Genomic DNA, 20,390 nt, shown 5'->3' on the forward strand with positions numbered 1-20,390 from the left:
CGATGCCTTCTCCTCCTCCAAAATAGCTCCATAGACCACTGACAGAACTCCCTTCTCCAGTCCCCCTGTCGTCAGCACCTCCTCCAGCAATGTGGAGGTCGGCTCCTCTGGGAAGCTCTGTATCTCCTTTCTAGCAAAATCTAGAACCTGCATACATCTAAACTTTTCCCCCTGCTCCAGCCCATACTTCACTTCCAGCTTCTTCAATCCTGCAAACCGACCCCTAAAAAACAAATCTTTTAGTGTCTTAATGCCCTACTCCTCCCACTTGCGAAAATTTCCATCCCACATCCCTGACTCAAATCTGTGGTTCTCCTGAATCGGCATTTCCCTTGACCCTGCCCCCAACCCGAAGTGTTGGCGGAACTGCCTCCAAATTTTCAATGAAGCTATTATTACAGGACTCTCTGAGTACTTCCCCGGGGCTATCGGGAGCGGCGCTGTTGCTAGTGTTTTCAATCCTGACCCCCGGCACAAACTCTCCTCCATTCTGACCCACTGGGAATCAACCCCTCTTACCCAGCTCCGCACCTTCTCCAATTTCGCTGCCCAGTAATAATACATCAGGTTTGGAAGAACCAAACCTCCTGCCTGCCTTCCCCTCTGTAGTAGCACCTTTCTAACTCTGGCCACCTTCCCTCCCCATATGAACGACGTAATCCTTCCCTCAATCTCTCTGAAAAAAGCCTTTGGCAGGAAAATCGACAGGCATTGAAAAATAAACAGAAATCATGGCAACACGTTCATTTTAACCACCTGTACCCGACCCGCCAGTGACAGAGGGAGACTATCCCACCTTGCCAGATCAGCTTTCACTCTCCCCACCAAACTAGAAATGTTGTACCTGCGGAGCCCCCCCCCCCCCCCCCCCGACTCCCGGACAACCTGCACCCCCAAGTACCTAAAGTGAGCCCCTGCCCTACGGAATGGCAGCCCTCCCACCCCTGCACCCACACCCGGCCGAGATACCACAAAATACTCACTCTTGTCTAGATTCAGCTTGTACCCCGAGAAAGACCTAAACACTCGAAGCAGCTCCAATATTCCCCTTTTCGACACACCCGGCTCCGACACGTATAACAGCAAGTCATCGGTATATAAGGACACCCTATGCTCTATCCACCCCCCTTCCCCCCACAGCACTATTCCTTTCCATACCCCCAAACTTCTTAATGTGATGGACAACAACTCAATCGCGAGTGCAAACAGCAGGGGGGACATAGGACATCCCTGCCTAGTCCCACGGTGGAGAGAAAAGTATCTCGAGCTGGTGTTGTTTGTGCGGACACTGTTCCTCTGCTCCTTATATAGTAGCTTTACCCAATCCCAAACCCCTCCAGACCTGCTATCAAGTACCCCCAATCTACCCGGTCGAACGCCTTCTCAGCTTCCAATGCCACCTCTGTTAACTAGTCCTTTTAAAGCCAACACGCCTGGTACCATTTTTTATTACGCTCCTGTATTATCTTTGATTACACTTGTCTGTGTATTTTGACATACTATGGAGTGTAATATTTGTTACTCAAACCTTGGTTACTGAGGTCTTCTGAATCTTATAGATTTAAGGTGCTGTGAAGGGCAAGGTTTAGAGGCAATGTACAAGGCACGTTTTTTTCACAGAGAGTAGTGGGTGTCTGGAACTCGCTGCCAGAGGAGGTGGTGGAAGCAGGGACGATAGTGACATTTAAGGAGCATCTTGACAAATACATGAATAGGGTGGGAATAGAGGGATACGGACTCTGGAAGTGTAGAAGATTTTAGTTTATACGGGCAGCATGGTCGGCACAGACCTAGAGGGCCGAAGGGCCTGTTCCTGTGCTGTACTTTTCTTTGTTCTTTGAAGAAGACTCAAACTCGTCCAGTAGTAACAAGAGGTTTATTGAGTAACTCAAATGTTTATTTTAGGAGATTCTTTCTCTCTGTAGAGGCAGGCTGAGGCTTTTCAACATTTCTTGTTTTTATTTAAATTAATGCAACTCTTTCATGTGAACACTCCAATCACTGAGAATGGTGGAAGGGAGGAGCCAACCGAGGGGAGGCGGGCCTAACTGAGGGGAGTCATCGGAAGAGGCGGGGCCAGAGCACGGCGTCAGTCTGGAGGAGGAATTGGCTGTGGGACTGGCAGGTCGGTGATCAGGGCCAGAGGGTGGAAACCGGCGGCAGCCATGTGAGTAAACGCAGCAACTCCATCTCTGAGATGGTTTTACCGGGATTGGGCCTGAGACTGACCTCGCCAAACGGCCGGTGCAGAGCTGCGCAGCGACCCTGGGCCTCCCCATCACTCTGCCCGGCAGCCTGCCGCCATGTTTCAGCTGCCAATGGAACTGGAAAGTTCCAGAAGGCGCTGGAGCCGGAGACAGCAGAACACCCCTCCCAGCTCCCCCCCCGGCCCCACTCCCCCCCCCCCCCCCCCCGACCCCACTCTCCCTTCTCTCCCCCCCCCCCCCGGACTCCTCTCCCCCCCCCCCCCCCCGGCCCCACACCCCCTTCTCTTTCCCCCCCCCCCCGGCCCCTCTCCCCCCCCCCCCGGCCCCTCTCCCCCCCCCCCCCCGGCCCCTCTCCCCCCCCCCCCCGGCCCCTCTCCCCCCCCCCCCGGCCCCTCTCCCCCCCCCCCCCGGCCCCTCTCCCCCCCCTCTTCCCCCCCTCTCCCCCCCCCGGCCCCTCTCCCCCCCCCTCTTCCCCCCCCCCGGCCCCTCTCTCTCTCTCTTCCCCCCCCCCCCCGGGCCCTCTCTTCTTCCCCCCCCCCCCCCCCCGGCCCCTCTCTTCCCCCCCCCCCCCCCCGCCCCTCTCTTCCCCCCCCCCCCCCCGGCCCCTCTCTTCCCCCCCCCCCCCCGGCCCCTCTCTTCCCCCCCCCCCCCCCGCCCCTCTCTTTCCCCCCCCCCCGCCCCTCGGCCCCTCTCTTCCCCCCCCCGGCCCCTCTCTTTCCCCCCCCCGGCCCCTCCCTTTCCCCCCCCCCCGGCCCCTCTCTTCCCCCCCGGCCCCTCTCTCCCCCCCGGCCCCTCTCTTCCCCCCCCCCCCCGGCCCCTCTCTTCCCCCCCCCCCCCCCCCCCTCTCTTCTCCCCCCCCCCCCCCCCCCTCTCTTCCCCCCCCCCCCCCCCGGCCCCTCTCATTTCCCCCCCCCCCCCCCCCCCCTCTCTTCCCCCCCCCCCCCCCCCCCTCTCTTTCCCCCCCCCCCCCCCCCCCGGCCCCTCTCTTTCCCCCCCCCCCCCCCGGCCCCTCTCTTCCCCCCCCCCCCCGGCCCCTCTCTCTCTCCCCCCCCCCCCCCCGGCCCCCTCTCCCCCCCCCCCCCCCCCGGCCCTCTCTTCTCCCCCCCCCCCCGGCCCCTCTCTTCTCCCCCCCCCCCCCCCCCCGGCCCCTCTCTTCCCCCCCCCCCCCCCCCGGCCCCTCTCGTCCCCCCCCCCCCCCCCCCCCCCCCCCTCTCTTCCCCCCCCCCCCCCCGGCCCCTCTCTTTCCCCCCCCCCCCCCCCCCCCCCCGGCCCCCTCTTTCCCCCTCCCCCCCCGGCCCCTCTCTTCCCCCCCCCCCCCGGCCCCTCTCTTCCCCCCCCCCCCCCCCGTCCCTCTCTCTTCACCTCCCCCCCCCCCCCCCCGGCCCCATTCTCTTCCCCCCCCCCCCGGCCCCTCTCTTCTCTCCCCCCCCCCGCCCCTCTCTTCTCCCCCCCCCCCCCCCTCTCTTCTCTCCCCCCCCCCCCCCTCCTCTTCTCCCCCCCCCCCTCTCTTCTCCCCCCCCCCCCTCTCTTCTCCCCCCCCCCCCCTCTCTTCCCTCTCTTCTCTCCCCCCCCCCCCCTCTCTTCTCCCCCCCCCCTCTCTTCTTCCCCCCCCCCCCCCCCCTCTCTTTCCCCCCCCCGGCCCCTCTCTTTCCCCCCCCCCGCCCCTCTCTTTCCCCCCCCCCGGCCCCTCTCTTTCCCCCCCCCCGGCCCCTCTCTTTCCCCCCCCCGGCCTCTCTCTTTTCCCCCCCCCGGCCCGGCCCTCTCTTTCCCCCCCCCCCCCCCGGCCCCTCTCTCCCCCCCCCCCCCCCCCTCCGGCCCCTCTCTTTCCCCCCCCCCCCCCCCCCCGGCCCCTCTCTCCTCCCCCCCCCCCCCCCCCCGGCCCCTCTCTTGCCCCCCCCCCCCCCCCCCGGCCCCTCTCTTCCCCCCCCCCCCCTCCTCCGCCCCTCTCTTCTCCCCCCCTCCCCTCTCCCCCCCCGGCCCCCCTCTTTCCCCCCCCGCCCCTCTCTTTGTCCCCCCCCCGGCCCGGCCCCTCTCTTTCCCCCCCCCCCCCCCCCCCGGCCCCTCTCTTCTCCCCCCCCCCCCCCCCCCTCCGCCCCCTCTCTCTCCCCCCCCCCCCCCCGGCCCCTCTTCCCCCCCCCCCCGGCCCCTCTTCCCCCCCCCCCCCGGCCCTCTCTCCTCCCCCCCCCCCCCCCCCCCCCCCCCGGCCCCCGCTCTCTCTTCCCCCCCCCCCCCCCCCGGGCCCCCCTCTCTCTTCCCCCCCCCCCCCCCCGCCCCTCTCTCTTCCCCCCCCCCCCCGGCCCCTCTCTCTTCGCCCCCCCCCCCCCCCCCGGCCCCTCTCTCTTCCCCCCCCCCCCCCCCCCGGCCCCTCTCTTCCCCCCCCCCCCCCCCCCCCCCCGGCCCCTCTCTTCCACCCCCCCCCCCCCCCCCCCTCGGCCCCCCCCCCCCCCGCCCTCTCTCTCCCCCCCCCCCCCCGGCCCCTCTTTCCACCCCCCCCCCCCCCCCCCGCCCCCTCTCTTCCCCCCCCCCCCCCCCGGCCCCTCTCCCCCCCCCCGCCCCCCCCCGCCCCTCTCTTCCACCCCCCCCCCCCCGGCCCCTCTCTTCCCCCCCCCCCCCCGCCCCTCTCCCCCCCCCGGGCCCCCGGCCCCTCTCTCCCCCCCGCCCTGCCCTCCCCCCCCCCCCCCCCCCCCCGCCCGGCCCCTCTTCCCCCCCCCCCCCCCCCCCCCCCCCCCCCCCCCCCCCCCCCCCCCCCGTCCCCCCCCCCCCCCCCCCCCCCCCCCCCCCCCCCCCCCCCCCCCCCCCCCCCCCCACCCCCCCCCCCCGGCCCCTCCCCCCCCCCCCCCCCCCCCCCCGGCCCCTCTTTCCCCCCCCCCCCCCCCCCCCCCCCGCCCCTCTTCCCCCCCCCCCCCCGGCCCCTCTCCCTTCCCCCCCCCCCCCCCCCCGGCCCCTCTCACCCCCCCCCCCCCCGCCCCTCTCAACCCCCCCCCCCCCCCTCCCCTCTCTCCCCCTCCCCCCCCCCCCTCTCTTTCCCCCCCCGCCCCTCTCTTTCCCCCCCCCCCCCCCCCGCCCGCCCCTCTCTCCTCCCCCCCCCCTCCGCCGCCCCTCTCTCCCCCCCCCCCCCCCCCCGCCCCTCTCTCCCCCCCCCCCCCCTTCCCGCCCCCCTCTCTCCCCCCCCTCCCCCCCCCCCCCCCCCCCCCCCGGCCTCTCTCCCCCCCCCCCGGCCCCTCTCTCCCCCCCCCCCCCCCGCCTCTCCTCTCTCCCCCCCCCCCCCCCCCCGGCCCCTCTCTCGCCCCCCCCCGGCCCCCCTCTTCTCCCCCCCCCCCCCCCCCCCTGCCCCCCCCGGGCCCCCCTCTCTCCTCCCCCCCCCCCCCCCTGGCCCCTCTCTCTCTCCCCCCCCGCCCCTCTCTCCCCCCCCCCCCCCTTCCTGGGCCCCACTCCCCCTCTCTCCCCCCCCCCCCCGGGCCCCACACCCGTCTCTCTCCCCCCCCCCCCCCCCCCCCCCGGGCCCCACTCCGTCTCTCCTCCCCCCCCCCGCCCCCCACTCTGTCTTCCCCCCCCCCCGCCCCCACTCTGTCTCCCCCCCCCCGCCCCACTCTGTCTTCCCCCCCCGCCCCCACTCTGTCTTCCCCCCCCGCCCCCACTCTGTCTTCCCCCCCCCGCCCCCTCTGTCTTCCCCCCCCCCCCGCCCCCACTCTGTCTTCCCCCCCCCGCCCCCACTCTGTCTTCCCCCCCCCCCCACTCTGTCTCCCCCCCCCCCGCCCCCCACTCTGTCTTCCCCCCCCCCACTCTGTCTTCCCCCCCCCCACTCTGTCTTCCCCCCCACCACTCTGCCTTCCCCCCCACTCTGCCTTCCCCCCCCCACTCTGTCTTCCCCCCCCCCTCTGTCTTCCCCCCCCCCCCACTCTGTCTTCCCCCCCCCCACTCTGTCTTCCCCCCCCCCTCTGTCTTCCCCCCCCCACTCTGTCTTCCCCCCCCCTCTGTCTTCCCCCCCCCCCCACTCTGTCTTCCCCCCCACTCTGTCTTCCCCCCCCACTCTGTCTTCCCCCCCCACTCTGTCCTTCCCCCCCCCACTCTGTCTTCCCCCCCCCCACTCTGTCTTCCCCCCCCCACTCTGTCTTCCCCCCCCCACTCTGTCTTCCCCCCCCCCACTCCGTCTCCCCCCCCCCACTCTTGTCTTCCCCCCCCCTCTGTCTCCCCCCCGCTCTGTCTCCCCCCCGCTCTGTCCCCCCCCCGCTCTGTCTCCCCCCCGCTCTGTCTCCCCCCCCCGCTCTGTCTCCCCCCCCCGCTCTGTCTCCCCCCCGCTCTGTCTCCCCCCCCCCCCCCTGTCTTCCCCCCCCCGCTCTGTCTTCCCCCCCCCACTCTGTCTTCCCCCCCCCACTCTGTCTTCCCCCCCCCACTCTGTCTTCCCCCCCACTCTTGTCTTCCCCCCCCACTCTGTCTTCCCCCCCCCACTCTGTCTTCCCCCCCCCACTCTGTCTTCCCCCCCCCCACTCTGTCTTCCCCCCCCACTCTGTCTTCCCCCCCACTCTGTCTTCCCCCCCCACTCTGTCTTCCCCCCCCACTCTGTCTTCCCCCCCCACTCTGTCTTCCCCCCCCCCCTCTGTCTTCCCCCCCCACTCTGTCTTCCCCCCCCACTCTGTCTTCCCCCCCCCACTCTGTCTTCACCCCCCCCCTCTGTCTTCCCCCCCACTCTGTCTTCCCCCCCCCACTCTGTCTTCCCCCCCCCACTCTGTCCTTCCCCCCCCCCCCTCTCTGTCTTCCCCCCCCCACTCTGTCTTCCCCCCCCCACTCTGTCTTCCCCCCCCCACTCTGTCTTCCCCCCCCCACTCTGTCTTCCCCCCCCACTCTGTCTTCCCCCCCCCCCACTCTGTCCTTCCCCCCCCCCACTCGGTCTTCCTCCCCCCCCACTCGTCTTCCCCCCCCCACTCTGTCTTCCCCCCCCCACTCTGTCTTCCCCCCCCACTCTGTCTTTCCCCCCCCCACTCACTCTTCTTCCCCCCCCCCCACTCTGTCGTCTTCCCCCCCCCACTCTGTCTTCCCCCCCCCACTCTGTCTTCCCCCCCCCACTCTGTCTTCCCCCCCCCACTCTGTCTCCCCCCCCCCCTCTGTCTCCCCCCCCACTCTGTCTTCCCCCCCCCACTCTCTTCCCCCCCCACTCTGTCTTCCCCCCCCCACTCTGTCTTCCCCCCCCCACTCTGTCTTCCCCCCCCCACTCTGTCTTTTCCCCCCCCCACTCTGTCTTCCTTTCCCCCCCCCACTCTGTCTTCCCCCCCCCCCCCTGTCTTCCCCCCCCACTCTTCTTCCCCCCCCCCCACTCTGTCTTCCCCCCCCACTCTGTCTTCCCCCCCCCCACTCTGTCTTTCCCCCCCCCCCCACCGTCTTTTCCCCCCCCCCCACTCTGTCTTCCCCCCCCCACTCTGTCTTCCCCCCCCCACTCTGTCTTCCCCCCCCCTCTGTCTTCCCCCCCCCACTCTGTCTCCCCCCCCACTCGTCTTCCCCCCCCCCTTCGTCTTCCCCCCCCCCCTCTGTCTTCCCCCCCCCCCACTCTGTCTTCCCCCCCCACTCTGTCTTCCCCGTCCCCCCCCCACTCTGTCTTCCCCCCCCCCCACTCTGTCTTCCCCCCCCCACTCTGTCTTCCCCCCCCCCTCTGTCTTCCCCCCCCCACTCTGTCTTCCCCCCCCCCACTCTGTCTTCTTTCCCCCCCCCACTCTGTCTTCCCCCCCCACTCTGCTTCCTTCCCCCCCCACTCTGTCTTCCCCCCCCCCCTCTGTCTTCCCCCCCCCCACTCTGTCTTCCCCCCCCCTCTGTCTTCCCCCCCCCCCACTCTGTCTTCCCCCCCCCCACTCTGTCTTCCCCCCCCCACTCTGTCTCCCCCCCACTCTGTCTTCCCCCCCCCACTCTGTCTTCCCCCCCCCACTCTGTCTTCCCCCCCCCACTCTGTCTTCCCCCCCCCCCTCTGTCTTCCCCCCCCCACTCTGTCTTCCCCCCCCCACTTCTGTCTTCCCCCCCCCCACTCTGTCTTCCCCCCCCCACCGCTGTCTTCCCCCCCCCACTCTGTCTTCCCCCCCCACTCTGTCTTTCCCCCCCCCACTCTGTCCTTCACCCCCCCCACTCTGTCTTCCCCCCCCCCACTCTGTTCTTCCCCCCCACTCTGTCTTCCCCCCCCACTCTGTCTTCCCCCCCCCCGCCCCCACTCTGTCTTCCCCCCCCCGCCCCCACTCTGTCTTCCCCCCCCGCCCCCAACTCTGTCTTCCCCCCCCCCGCCCCCACTCTGTCTTCCCCCCCCCGCGCCCCCACTCTGTCTTCCCCCCGCGCCCCCCTCTGTCTTCCCCCCCGCGCCCCCACTCTGTCTTCCCCCCGCGCCCCCACTCTGTCTTCCCCCCGCGCCCCCAATCCGTCTTCCCCCCCCCCCCCCCCCACCCCACCCCCGCCCCCACCGTCTCCGAAGACATGTATCGTGGTAAAATGGGCTGTGGCCTGAATTTTAGGCCCCTTATAAAACCGGACCTTCAAATTAAACCACGGTTGGCTCCTGAACAGAGTCAGGTATTTGGGACAATTCTGGGTCTGCTCTCTGAACAAGATATCAGGAGATAATCAGTCCCATTCAAATGGATAGATTGTTGTGAATTGCCCAGATAATGCTCAATGTTCTGGCACCCAATTGTCCTGCCGTAACTATGTATGGAGTAAGGCCACATGCGGACGATGTACCAAGCGATGGACCCTGGGGGTGGGTTCTTGGTGTCCTACAGAGTTGCAATCGGCAGGGCCAGGGAGTTTTCTGTAATGTTATGAAGAAGGGGATAAAGATCATCCACCCAGGACCCTCCCTAGTGAAGAGTCTGTGCTGAGCTAGCAGGGAGAGACTAGAGGACGGAAGGAAGCAGTGTACGAGACCCACCTTTGCGGACGAGGGCTCCAAGACTCAGAGTTGGACCCACGTCTTGACTGAGTTCATTGACACGGATAGTATTAAGAATCATGGAATTATTACAAAGAATAATACAGCACAGGAACAGGCCCTTCGGCCCTCCAAGCCTGTGCCGACCATGGTACCTGCCTAAACTAAAACCACCTGCACTTATGGAGTCTGTGTCCTTCCATTCCTACCCTATTCATATATTTGCCCAGATGCCCCTTAAATGCCACTATTGTACCTGCTCCCACCACCTCCCCAGGCAGTGCTGTACCCTCTCCAAAGTATCCACAAACCTCTGGTAGTGTGGCGACCAGAATTGTGTACACTATCCCAATGAGGCCTAACTAAGGTCCTGTACAGCTGCAACATGACTTGCCAATATTAATATTCAATGCCCCGACCGATGAAATCCAGCATGCCTTGTGCATTCTTGACCACCTCATCCACATGCATTGCCATGTTTAGTGATCAGTGGACATGCACGTCCAGATCTCTCTGCCTGTCAATACTTGCAAGAGTTCTACCATTTACTGTGTCATTCCTACATTCCTTGGACCTTCCAAAGTGCATTACCTCACACTTGTCCAGATTAAACTCCAGTTTATATCTTACTGTATCCTCTGGCAATCCTCTTCACTAGCTGCAACTCCATCAATTTTTATGTCGTCTGAGAACTTAATCAAACCAGCTACATTTTTATCCGAATCATTTATATACACTACAAACAACCAAGGTCCCAGGACTGATCCCTGTGGAACGCCGCTAGTCACAGCCTTCCGTTCAGAAAAACACCATTCTACTGCTACTGTCTTCTGTGCCCAAGCCAGTTCTGTATCTAACTTGCCAGCTCTCCTCTGATCCCATGTGACTTCGCCTTTTGTACCAGTCTACCATGAGGTACCTTGTCAAAGGCTTTACTGAAGTCCATGTATACAACATCACCTGCCTTTTCCCTCCTCTATCATCTTGGTCACTTCCTCAAATTAGTGAGGCATGACCTCTCTTTCACAAAGCCATGCTGTCCATCACTAATAAGTGCATTTGGTTCCAAATGTGAGTTAATCCTGTCTCTAAGAATCTTTTCCAATAATTTCCCTACCACTGACATAAGGCTCACCGACCTATAATTTCGTGGATTATCCCTGCTGTCCTTCTTGGGTTGGATTTGTTTATTGGCATGTGTACCGAGGTACAGTGAAAAGTATTTTTCTGCAGGCAGCTCAAACAGATCATTAAGTACATGAAGATAAAATACGTAATAGGGCAACACAAGGTGCATAATGTAAATACATAGACACCGGCATCGGGTGAAGCATATAGAGGTGCAGTATTAATCAGGTCAGTTCATATGAGGTTAAACAATGGAACAACATTGGCTACTCTCCAGTTCTCTGGAACTTCACCTGTAGCTAATGAGGATACAAAGATTACTGTCAAGGCCCCCGGCAATTTCCTCCCTTGCCTCCCTCCATATTCTGGGGTAGATCCCATCAGGCCCTGAGGACTTACCTACTTTAATGCTTTTTAAGATGCCCAACGCCTCTTTTTATTAATATCAACATGAACTCAAGAATATCTACACACTCGACCCTATAGTCCTCATCCACCAAATCCTTCTCTTTGGTGGACACTGAGGCAAAGTATTCAGTTAGTATCTCTCTCATTTCCTCTGGTTTCATACATAGATTCCCTCCAATATTCTTGAATGGACCAACACTTTCTCTGGCTACCCTCTTGCTCTTTACATATGTATAAAACGCCTTAGGAGTTGCCTTAATCCTGTTTGCCAACAACATTTCATGACCCCTTTAGCATTCCTAACTCCTACCTTAAGTTCCTTCCTACTTTCTTCACATTCTTCAGCACGGTAGCACAAGTGGATAGCATTGTGGCTTCACAGCTCCAGGGTCCCAGGTTTGATTCCCTGCTGGGTCACTGTCTATGCGGAGTCTGCACGTTCTCCCCGTGTCTGCGTGGGTTTCCTCTGGGTGCTCCGATTTCCTCCCACAGTCCAAAGATGTGCAGGTTAGGTGGCTTGGCCATGATAAATTGCCCTTTGTGTCCAAAAAGGTTAGGAGTTATTGGGTTACGGGAATAGTGTGGAAGTGAGGGCTTAAGTGGGTTGGTGCAGACTCGATGGGCTGAATGGCCTCCTGCACCATGTTCTATGTTCTGTTCAAGGGCTTCATCTGTCGTAAGCCTTTTAGACCGTACGAATACTTTTTCTTTTTGACAAGCTGGGATAATTTAAGGGGGTTAACTGTTTTACTGTGTTTAATAATAAATTTAGTTGAATCATAAACTTGTATTTGTCCTTGTTCATCTCGCAAATAAGAGCACTTGGGTGAAACGTTTGAGTAATACACTGGTCAAAGTGTCTTGAGGTTTTACAGCCGACACCTGTCATCTGAATTCTTTCAGAACTATTGTATCTTTTTTCATTTTCTACACTTGTTATACCTTGCCTTGTCTCCAACTCCCCTACTTTGGCCTTCACTATAACGGATTTATTGATCAAAGTAACTTGAGTTTCATTTGTCCAACCAGTATTTAAAATGGCATTGTTTGTTTATGTTTTTTAAAAACTCCATCTCTCGATGATGTATAAAGCTAAGCAGGAGCTTAGGTTAGTGTCAGATAGTAAAATCACTACAGTCCTAGATGACCATAGGCTTTGAGGGGGAGAGCTGACTGGTGGGGATTTAAGCTGAGAATCACCACATCTCGGGTGAGGGGCATGGTTGAGAAGGCGGGGCCTTCATGAACAACCTCAGCTGGTACAGGAATTGAACCCATGCTATAGGCTTTGCTCTGCATCACACATCAGCTGTCCAGCCAACCGAGCTAATTTAGCTACTGAAGGGAGTGCCCTGCCTGGATTCCCTAGATAAGTACTGTTGTCCTTTTCAGTAAAGATCGAAACTGGCTTAGTCATGGCATGTGGGCAGAGTTCCATTAACAGTCACTGTTGAACAAATATTAAAACAAGCTCCTCATATTTGTTGTTGGAAATTGAGTTCTGGTAAACAATTTTGATCTTTAGAAACATGTATGCCGAACAGTTCTACCGATTCTACATGCTTTTGAATGATTGAGATTGTTCTGGAATCATTAAATATCGGGACGAGCAAAGCTATTACATTTTACCTTTGAAACAAAGTCTGTTCTGTCGCCACTGACTTCATCCCTGTACCTGGTCTCTGTTTGAGACTGGACGACACTGGTCACAACCTCTTGTGAGCTGAACTACTCATTCCATATCTACCCCATCACAAAAACTGTTACCATAAGACATAGGAGCAGAATTAGGCCACTCGGCCCATCAAGTCTGCTCTGCCATTCAATCATGGCTGATATTTTTCTCATCCCCATTCTCCTGCCATCACCCCATAACCCCTGATCCCCTTCACTTCTGTAACATCACCTTTCTCTGCCCTTGCCCATCTGCTGTTGAATCCCTCACCCATGCCTTTATTACTTCCAGACTTGACCATTTCAATGCTTTCCCTTCTACTCTTTATGAACTTGAGCTCAATAAAATTTTGTTTCCTATATCCCAACTCACACCAAGTCCTGTTTGCCCATCAGCCATTTCATCAGTGGTTCCTTCTCTAACCACACCTTGAATTTAAAGTTATAATTTTTATGTTCCAATGCCTCTATTACCTCCTCTCTCTATCTGTAACTGTCTACAGATGGACAACTCTCAAATCCCAGTTTCCGCAATTCTTTTTTTAAAATAAACAATTTTATTGAGATTTTTGGCAGATAAAACAATGACATTGTATAGTTCTGTACAAAAGGAAAAACAAATAAAACACAGTGCAAACCACGACTCCATTTGCGCAAGGACCTGCCTAAACCACTCCCTACTCTACCCTGCCCCCCCCCCCCCCCCGACGATTAATGTTCAGCAAATAAGTCAGTGAATAGCTGCCACCTCCGGGCGAACCCCAATAATGAACCTCTCAAGGCGAACTTAACCTTTTCTAGACCGAGAAAGTTTGCTATGTCCGATGGCCATGCTTCGGTCTTCGGGGGCTTTGAGTCCCTCCATGCCAACAGTATTCGTTGCCGGGCTACCAGGGAAGCAAAGGCCAAGATGTCGGCCTCCTCCTCCTGGACTGCCGGGTCCTCCGACACCCCAAAGCTTGCCACTTCAGGACTCATTACCACCCGAGGAAGGATCTTGCCGATGGTGGGTGTGTCCAGAACCAGATGTCACAGTCTGATGATATGGGGTAGACCATTTTGGAAAGAGATGAGGAGAAATTTCTTCACATAGAGAGTGGTAGGCCTGTGGAATTTGTTACCACAGGAAGCAGTTGAGGCCAAAAGATTGTATGTTTTTCAACAAGCAGTTAGACATAACACTTGAGGCAAAGGGATCGAACGATATGGGGGGTGGGGGGGGGGGGGGAGGCAGGATTAGACTATTGAGTTGGATGAGCAGCCATGATAATGAATGGCAGAGCGGGCTCAAAGGGCCGAATGGCCTCCTCCTACTCTTTTCTATGTTTCTAGCTTATGACCGCTTGTTTCTATGTTTCTAGTTTATGACCGTTACCTTTTGGAAGGACAAGTGCCGGGAAATTGATACAACATGAATAGTTTTAGTTTACTTTAGTGACGAATTTTTACAATTCTGATTAAACTTGTAGTGGACAGGGCAGCACGGTGGCCTAGTGGTTAGCACAACCGCCTCACGGCGCTGAGGTCCCAGGTTCGATCCCGGCTCTGGGTCACTGTCCGTGTGGAGTTTGCACATTCTCCCCGTGTCTGCGTGGATTTCGCCCCCACAACCCAAAATGTGCAGAGTAGGTGGGTTGGCCATGCTAAATTGCCCTTTAACTGGAAAAAATAATTGGGTAATCTAAATTTATTTTAAAAATAAAAACTTATAGTGGACTGTTAACGTTATTGCAGCATGGGACAATTCTTAAGCTTCACCTGACATAGTGGTGCATCTTGAGGATTTTGGACGAACAAAGCTAACGATGCATGGGTTTAAGCACACACAACACCTTCAAGGTTGGCTGGACTGCTGGCATTTGTTATCAGCAGAAGGAAGGTTAACATGAGATTGTGGGTACCAAGAAGGAAAACATAACAACAGATGTTCCTTGCATTAGTTTAGCTCATAAGTGTTAAGAATAAGCAATTACCTTACCTTTGTATCAGAGAAAACTTTGTAAAGTATGTGATTAATTTGCAATAGTACCAGCTGCTCACGCTGGCAGAATATTCCGGTCCCACTGACGGCACACAGGTTTCTGATAGAAATGTCCAATCAGCTATCACCATGAGAGGAAGGGGAGATGATAGAGGTTTAATTGAGAACTCATTAAGAATAATTAACTACAATCATATTAAGCATTACTTCAGTGCAACAAATAGCTGGGAACCCACTAAGGGTTAATCCAGTTAACACTCTAATTTCTTTCTTAAATTTCACATTTTGCAAGTTGCTTGAGACTGCAAGGCCAGTGACGTCAACTAGCCAAAAGCCCCAATTTTATGGTAAAAACTGGGTGTCTGTCCAGGACAAGTAGTCCCGTTTCTATAGTAACAGCCAGTCTAAGACTGATAATTTCTTGACAAAAGTTGTGTTTTTCTAATTAAATTTGCAAGCGATGGAATGAAAAATTGGCACCAATACCATACCAGCCTCCTCGAACAGGCGACTAGGGGCTTGTCACAGTAACTTCATTTGAAGCTTACTTGTGACAATAAGCGATTTTCATTCATTCAATATATTTAAATATATATATTTTTAAAAGTATTTTTATTAAGGTTTTGCAGAATTTCATAATAAAACAGTAGTAACCATAATAACAAAACAAACTAGAGTGAACATTAACATAGTGCAAAAAGAGAATATACAATAACAATTAAATAGACATTACCCCACACGACCCAGTCTTACCACAACATCCCAATGAAGCATTCACCCCCGTCCCCCCCAACCCCATGGATTGCTGCTGCTGCTGACATTTTAATTTTCCTCGAGAAAGTCGACTAATGGCTGCCACCTCCGAGAGAACCCTAGCGTAGACCTTCGAGCCCTTGCTTCTTAACAAAGTCCATCGCCTCCTAGGGTTCCTCGAAATAGTGGTGCTGGATCTCGTACGTAACCCACAGTCGCGCCGGAAAATGCAGCCCGAATTTCACCTTGTTCTTAGACAAATCTCCTTCACCTGCCTGTAGCCTCCCCTCCTCCTGGCCATCTCAGTGCTCAGGTCTTGGTAAACATGCAGGTTGCTATTGTCCCAGGTACAGCTTTGTTTGCTCTTGGCCCACTTCAGAACGTGCTCCTTGTCCAGGTATCTGTGGAACCGCACCACCATCGCTTTTGCGGGGCCCCATCGTCGTGGCTGCCTCACCTGCACTCTGTGTCCACCATCGGTGGGTGAGGGAACACCTTGTTCCCAAACAGCTTCTGAAACATACCCTCCACATACACGGCGGCATCCAGCCCCTCAGCCCCCTCCGGGAGGCCAACACTTCTTACATTCTGCCGGTGAGATCTGTTGTCCAGATCCTCCAGCCTTTCCAGGAGCATTTTTTGCTGATCCCTCAACCTCCGAATTTCCACGTCCGCCACCGTTTGAAAGTCGGCCTGCTTCTCCACCGTCTTTTCCAGCTTCTGGAGCTTCCAATCGGTCCATCGACTTCTGGAGCTGCTCCAAATTATCGCGCTTCAGTTCTAAAAAGCCCTCCTGCATGCTGCAGCTGCTCCATTGTAGGTTGGGCTTTCGGCACCTTGCTCTGGACACCAGCCATATTGGTCTCTCTCACAACCTCCACTGTGCCCTTGTTTGACCACTTCTTCTGCTGTTTACGGTCTCTCTGGCTTCTTAAGTCCATACAACTTTGTATGGGTTCAGTGCTTGTACTATTGCTTTCCAGTTCTGCGCTCAAAAGCGCAAAAATGTCGGGGGGAAAGGTCCAAAGGTCTGACTGAAATAGGAGCCACCAAATGTGCGACCTACTCCCTAATAGTCGGCACCCGGAAGTCCAGTTTCCTCAATTCTGCCCTCTTGTGCGCCCCTGGTTTCCATTGCCTTCACTATTGGCTGTTCTGCCTTCAGCAGTCTGGGCCCTAAATGATGGAACCTCCTCCCTAAACCTCCGCTTTGGTACCCCTCTCTCTCTTTCTATATACACTTTCCTTTTAAGACATTCTTTAAACCCTCTTTGTGCAAGCGTTTGGTTGGTTGTGCTGATAGCTCATTCAACAGCTTGTTGACAAGTTTGATACTCCTGTGAAGCACCTTGGGAGGGGTGGGTGCGTGGTGGGGGTGGGTGCGTGCGTGGGGGGGGTGGGTGCGTGCGTGGGGGGGGGGGGGGTGGGGGGGGTGCGTGGGGGGGGTGGGGGGGGGGCGCGGTGGGGGGGGGTGGTGCGTGGTGGGGGGGTGCGTGGGGGGGGGTGGGGGGGGTGCGTGGGGGTGGGGGGGTGCGTGGTGGGGGGGTGCGTGCGTGCGTGTGGGATGTTGTGTTGTGTGGTGTCCTACCAGCATTTAAAATAATGGCAGCTGCTACAGAGCAAAATGAGGCTGTGTGCAGTCTTCAGACCTTTAGCGGTAGCAGTGAGCAGGTCACAAGCCCTGCACATCCGCTTGATCTCAAGCACCCTGTACGTACATGCTTTCGGTGCCAAATTGGGGCGGAGGGCTTCTTTCATTCACTAGCGACTGTGAAGATGGATATTTTTGTTACAAGGAAAGACGGCCAGAGACCCAAATAGGTTGTGTACCTACTGGCTGGATCTCTCATCCGAGTCCTCAGCGCTGCAGTCCCAATGCTAACCACTGCGCCATGTGTCGCCCTCTGTTCATTTAAATCTTGAATCTTGGCTTTTATAATGCTCTTGGTCTGGCCCTATTCGACTGATCTGATAGTCTTGCAATCCTTTCCAATCCTGCGATCTGATTCATCCTCCTTATCTGTTCCTTCAGTCACAAGGTGAGATGGTGTAGCGGTAAGGTGACTCGGGCTAATGCTCTGGTGACATGGGTTTAAATCCCACCATGACAGCTGGTGGAATTTCTATTAAATTAATTGACAAACCTGGTAAGTTAAATCATTGTTGATTGTCGTAAAAACTGTGTGCTCATTGTCACGATCTCCACAGATTGGAATCATATCTAGCACAAAGGGAGATGATTGTCATTGTTGGAGATCAATCATCTCCATTCCACGATATCACCGCAAGAGTTCAAGGCCCAACCATCTTCAGCTGCTTCAATGACCTTCTCTCCATTAGAAGATTAGAAGTAATGATGTTCACTGATTTATACAATGTTCAGCACCATTTACAGCTCAGATACTGAAGCAGTCTGTGTCCATATGCAGCAAAGACCTGGACAATACCCAGGCTTGGGCTTATAAATGGCAAGTAGCATGCACACTAAGTGCCAGGCCATGACCATCTCAGGCAAGTGAGAATCTAACCATATCCCCATGACATTCAATGGTATTACCATTGCTGAACCCCCCACTGTCGATATCCTTGGGGGGGGGGGGGGTTACCATTGACCAGAAACTGAATTGGACAGCATGGTAATATAGTGGATAGCATAATTGCTTCACAGCTCCAGGGTCCCAGGTTTGATTCCCGCTGGAGTGTGCGGAGTCTGCATGTTCTCCCCGTGTGTGTGTGGGTTTCCTCCGGGTGCTCCGGTTTCCTCCCACAGTCCAAAGATGTGCAGGTTAGGTGGATTGGCCATACTACATTGCCCTTAGTGTCCAAAATTTCCCTTAGTGTTGGTTGAGTGGGGTTCCTGGGTTATGGGGATAGGGTGGTGTGGGCTTGGGTCGGGGGCTCTTTCCAAGAGCCGGTGCCGACTCGATGGGCCGAATGGCCTCCTTCGGCACTGTAAATTCTATGATGATTCTATGGACCCGCTATATAAATACTGTGAGCAAGTCAGAATCTTGCAGTGAGTAACCCACCTCTTGACCCCCTAAAGCCTGTCCACCAACTTTACAAGGCAGGAGTGTGATGGAATACTCTCCGCTTGCCTGAATAAGTGCAGCTCCAACAACACTGAGTTCGACACCATCCAGGCCAAAGCAGCCCACTTGATTGCCACTCCATCCATCACCTTAAACATTCACTTCCTCCACCACTGACCCAACAGTGGCAGCAGTGTGAACCATCTGCAAGATGCACTGCAACAATTCACCAATGCTCCTTTGACAGCACCTTCCAAACTCCTGCCCTCTTTCAGGTAGAAGGGCAAAGGCAGCAGATTCCTGTCCAAGGCACCTACCACCCTGACTTGAAACTATATCGCTGTTCCTTCACTGTCACTGTCAAAATCCTGGAACTCCCTCTGTAACATCACAGGATGTAACTATGCCACATGGACTGCAGTGGTTCAGGGCAGAGGCTCACCGCCACCACCTTGAGAGTAATTAGGGATGGGTAACAAATGCCAACCAGTGACACCCACATCTCACGAGTGGATAGCAAAAAAAAAAGCAAGACTTGGGTATGTTATAACTTCCTGTGTCAGCATCCTGCCTTAAAAACATTATAAAAATCCTTCTCTTGCAGTATTGTCTTTGTACTAACAACCTACTACGTAGAGGGAATTTCTCCCAGCTCTTCCTTGTCTTATGTTAACAATATTAAGTTTATACTTTCTAGTTAACAAATCATTAGCCGATGGCAATAAGTTCTATCGATTTGCCTGAGCAAAACATATAATTTTTAACACTTGTCAGATCTTTCTGATTGAATAAAAGGTGCTGCAGGTACCTTGTAACTCAAGTATCAAGTGCCTTTGATCATTACAGTCAAACTCTTCTACACTCTCCTCATGGCCTTAACATTTGGCCCAATGCAAAACTTGATGCAGTATTCTAAACTGAGCAAACCAATGATATGTATAAGTTTGGTAATAGATTTTTGCATTTGGTGTTCTTGCTGTAGCAAAATCTCTCAAGGGGTGTTTAAGAGCATTTTCCAAGGCCTGTGTATTGAGCCAGCCTTAACGTAGGGTTCGTCCCTCATTGTTAGGCCTTGGCTTAATAAACAGAGCAGACACACAACCTGGTTAAGATGGCTATTTATTATCCCAAGCTTGGTTTCTATACACGAGAGATGGACCTGGATAATGCCAAGATCGATCTGCTGAACACTGATAAAAACACATCAGTTATACAATTTCCAAAAATGAATAGCCCCACCCTAGTTGGACTCTATCCAATCCCTGAAGCTGTCATGTCCAAACCTAGCCAATAAACCTACCCATTATTGAGCCTCATCCTGACACCTATTGTTTACCAAAGGTTTTATCTCAATTTTAAGTTGTTTTCCCCATCCTAGCATCCTGTTCACCCATTGGTTCATGAGGGACAGGATGGCAGAACTGGCATCCTCTTTACTCCATGGATTGTTTCAGAGGGACAGGATGTCAGAAGTGGTTTCCTTTCACTTCATAGATTGTTCCAGAGGATATTGGAGGCCACTGATAAAAAGTGTTTACATCCACTATGTAATCTGCTCATCACACACCTCTGTCTCAAAAACATGGGCAAGTTAGCTAGTCTAAATCCCATCATGCATTGTGGCCACTGCTTGTAGCTAGAGTTTACATGATTATCCTAAAATACAGGTTTAATGGTTTAATAATTTTTTAAAATTTAGAGTAGCCAATTATTTTTCTTTTCCAATTAAGGGGCAATTTAGCATGGCCAAGCCAGCTAACCAGCACATCTTTGGGTTGTGGGGTTATACCCACACAGACATGAGAAGAATGTGCAAACTCCACACGGACAGTGACCCAGGGCCGGGATTCGAACACTGGAACTGCTGCAGTTCCAGTGCTAACCATTGCACCACATGCTGCCCTTTTAATGGTTAATAATGATTACCAGTACACTTTTCTATAATCCCAATCATTAATAAACTACATTATGTAAAACTGCTCTAGTGGCATAATAGCTATTGAGTTTTAAGAGGTCTCATCGCTGGACACCCCCTTCAGGATGGAAAGGAAAATTTACTTGCGAATCGTCACAGGAGGGTAGGAGCTCGGAGGGGCATCACGTGAGATTGATCCTATTTGGTTCAACTGCTGTATTTTGCCAGTTCTTTTCAAAGCAGGTGAAATGTTTTAAAAAAAAATGCATTTTATTCAAACTTGTATCAAAGTAGGTTACAGCAAATAAACACCTCGGGAAACATTCTTCCCAACAATCAACTATACAGTTTGTACAGGTTTTTCTCCTTTTTCATCGGCCGTCGTCCTCTC

General features: G+C 56.0%; 1 protein-coding gene across 1 annotated transcript in view; it reads left to right on the forward strand.

Annotated features, from left to right (window-relative positions):
- Positions 1-2,064: 2,064 nt before the first annotated feature.
- wbp4 (WW domain binding protein 4) overlaps positions 2,065-20,390 on the forward strand; it is a 76,968-nt gene continuing 58,642 nt past the window's right edge. The window contains exon 1 of the mRNA XM_038802791.1: positions 2,065-2,167. Within this exon, the coding sequence (XP_038658719.1) occupies positions 2,166-2,167 (2 nt within the window). The 5' untranslated portion in view covers positions 2,065-2,165. The remainder of the gene's footprint in view (positions 2,168-20,390) is intronic.

This window comes from Scyliorhinus canicula, chromosome 7 (assembly GCF_902713615.1).
Source record: "Scyliorhinus canicula chromosome 7, sScyCan1.1, whole genome shotgun sequence".
NCBI lineage: Eukaryota > Metazoa > Chordata > Chondrichthyes > Carcharhiniformes > Scyliorhinidae > Scyliorhinus > Scyliorhinus canicula.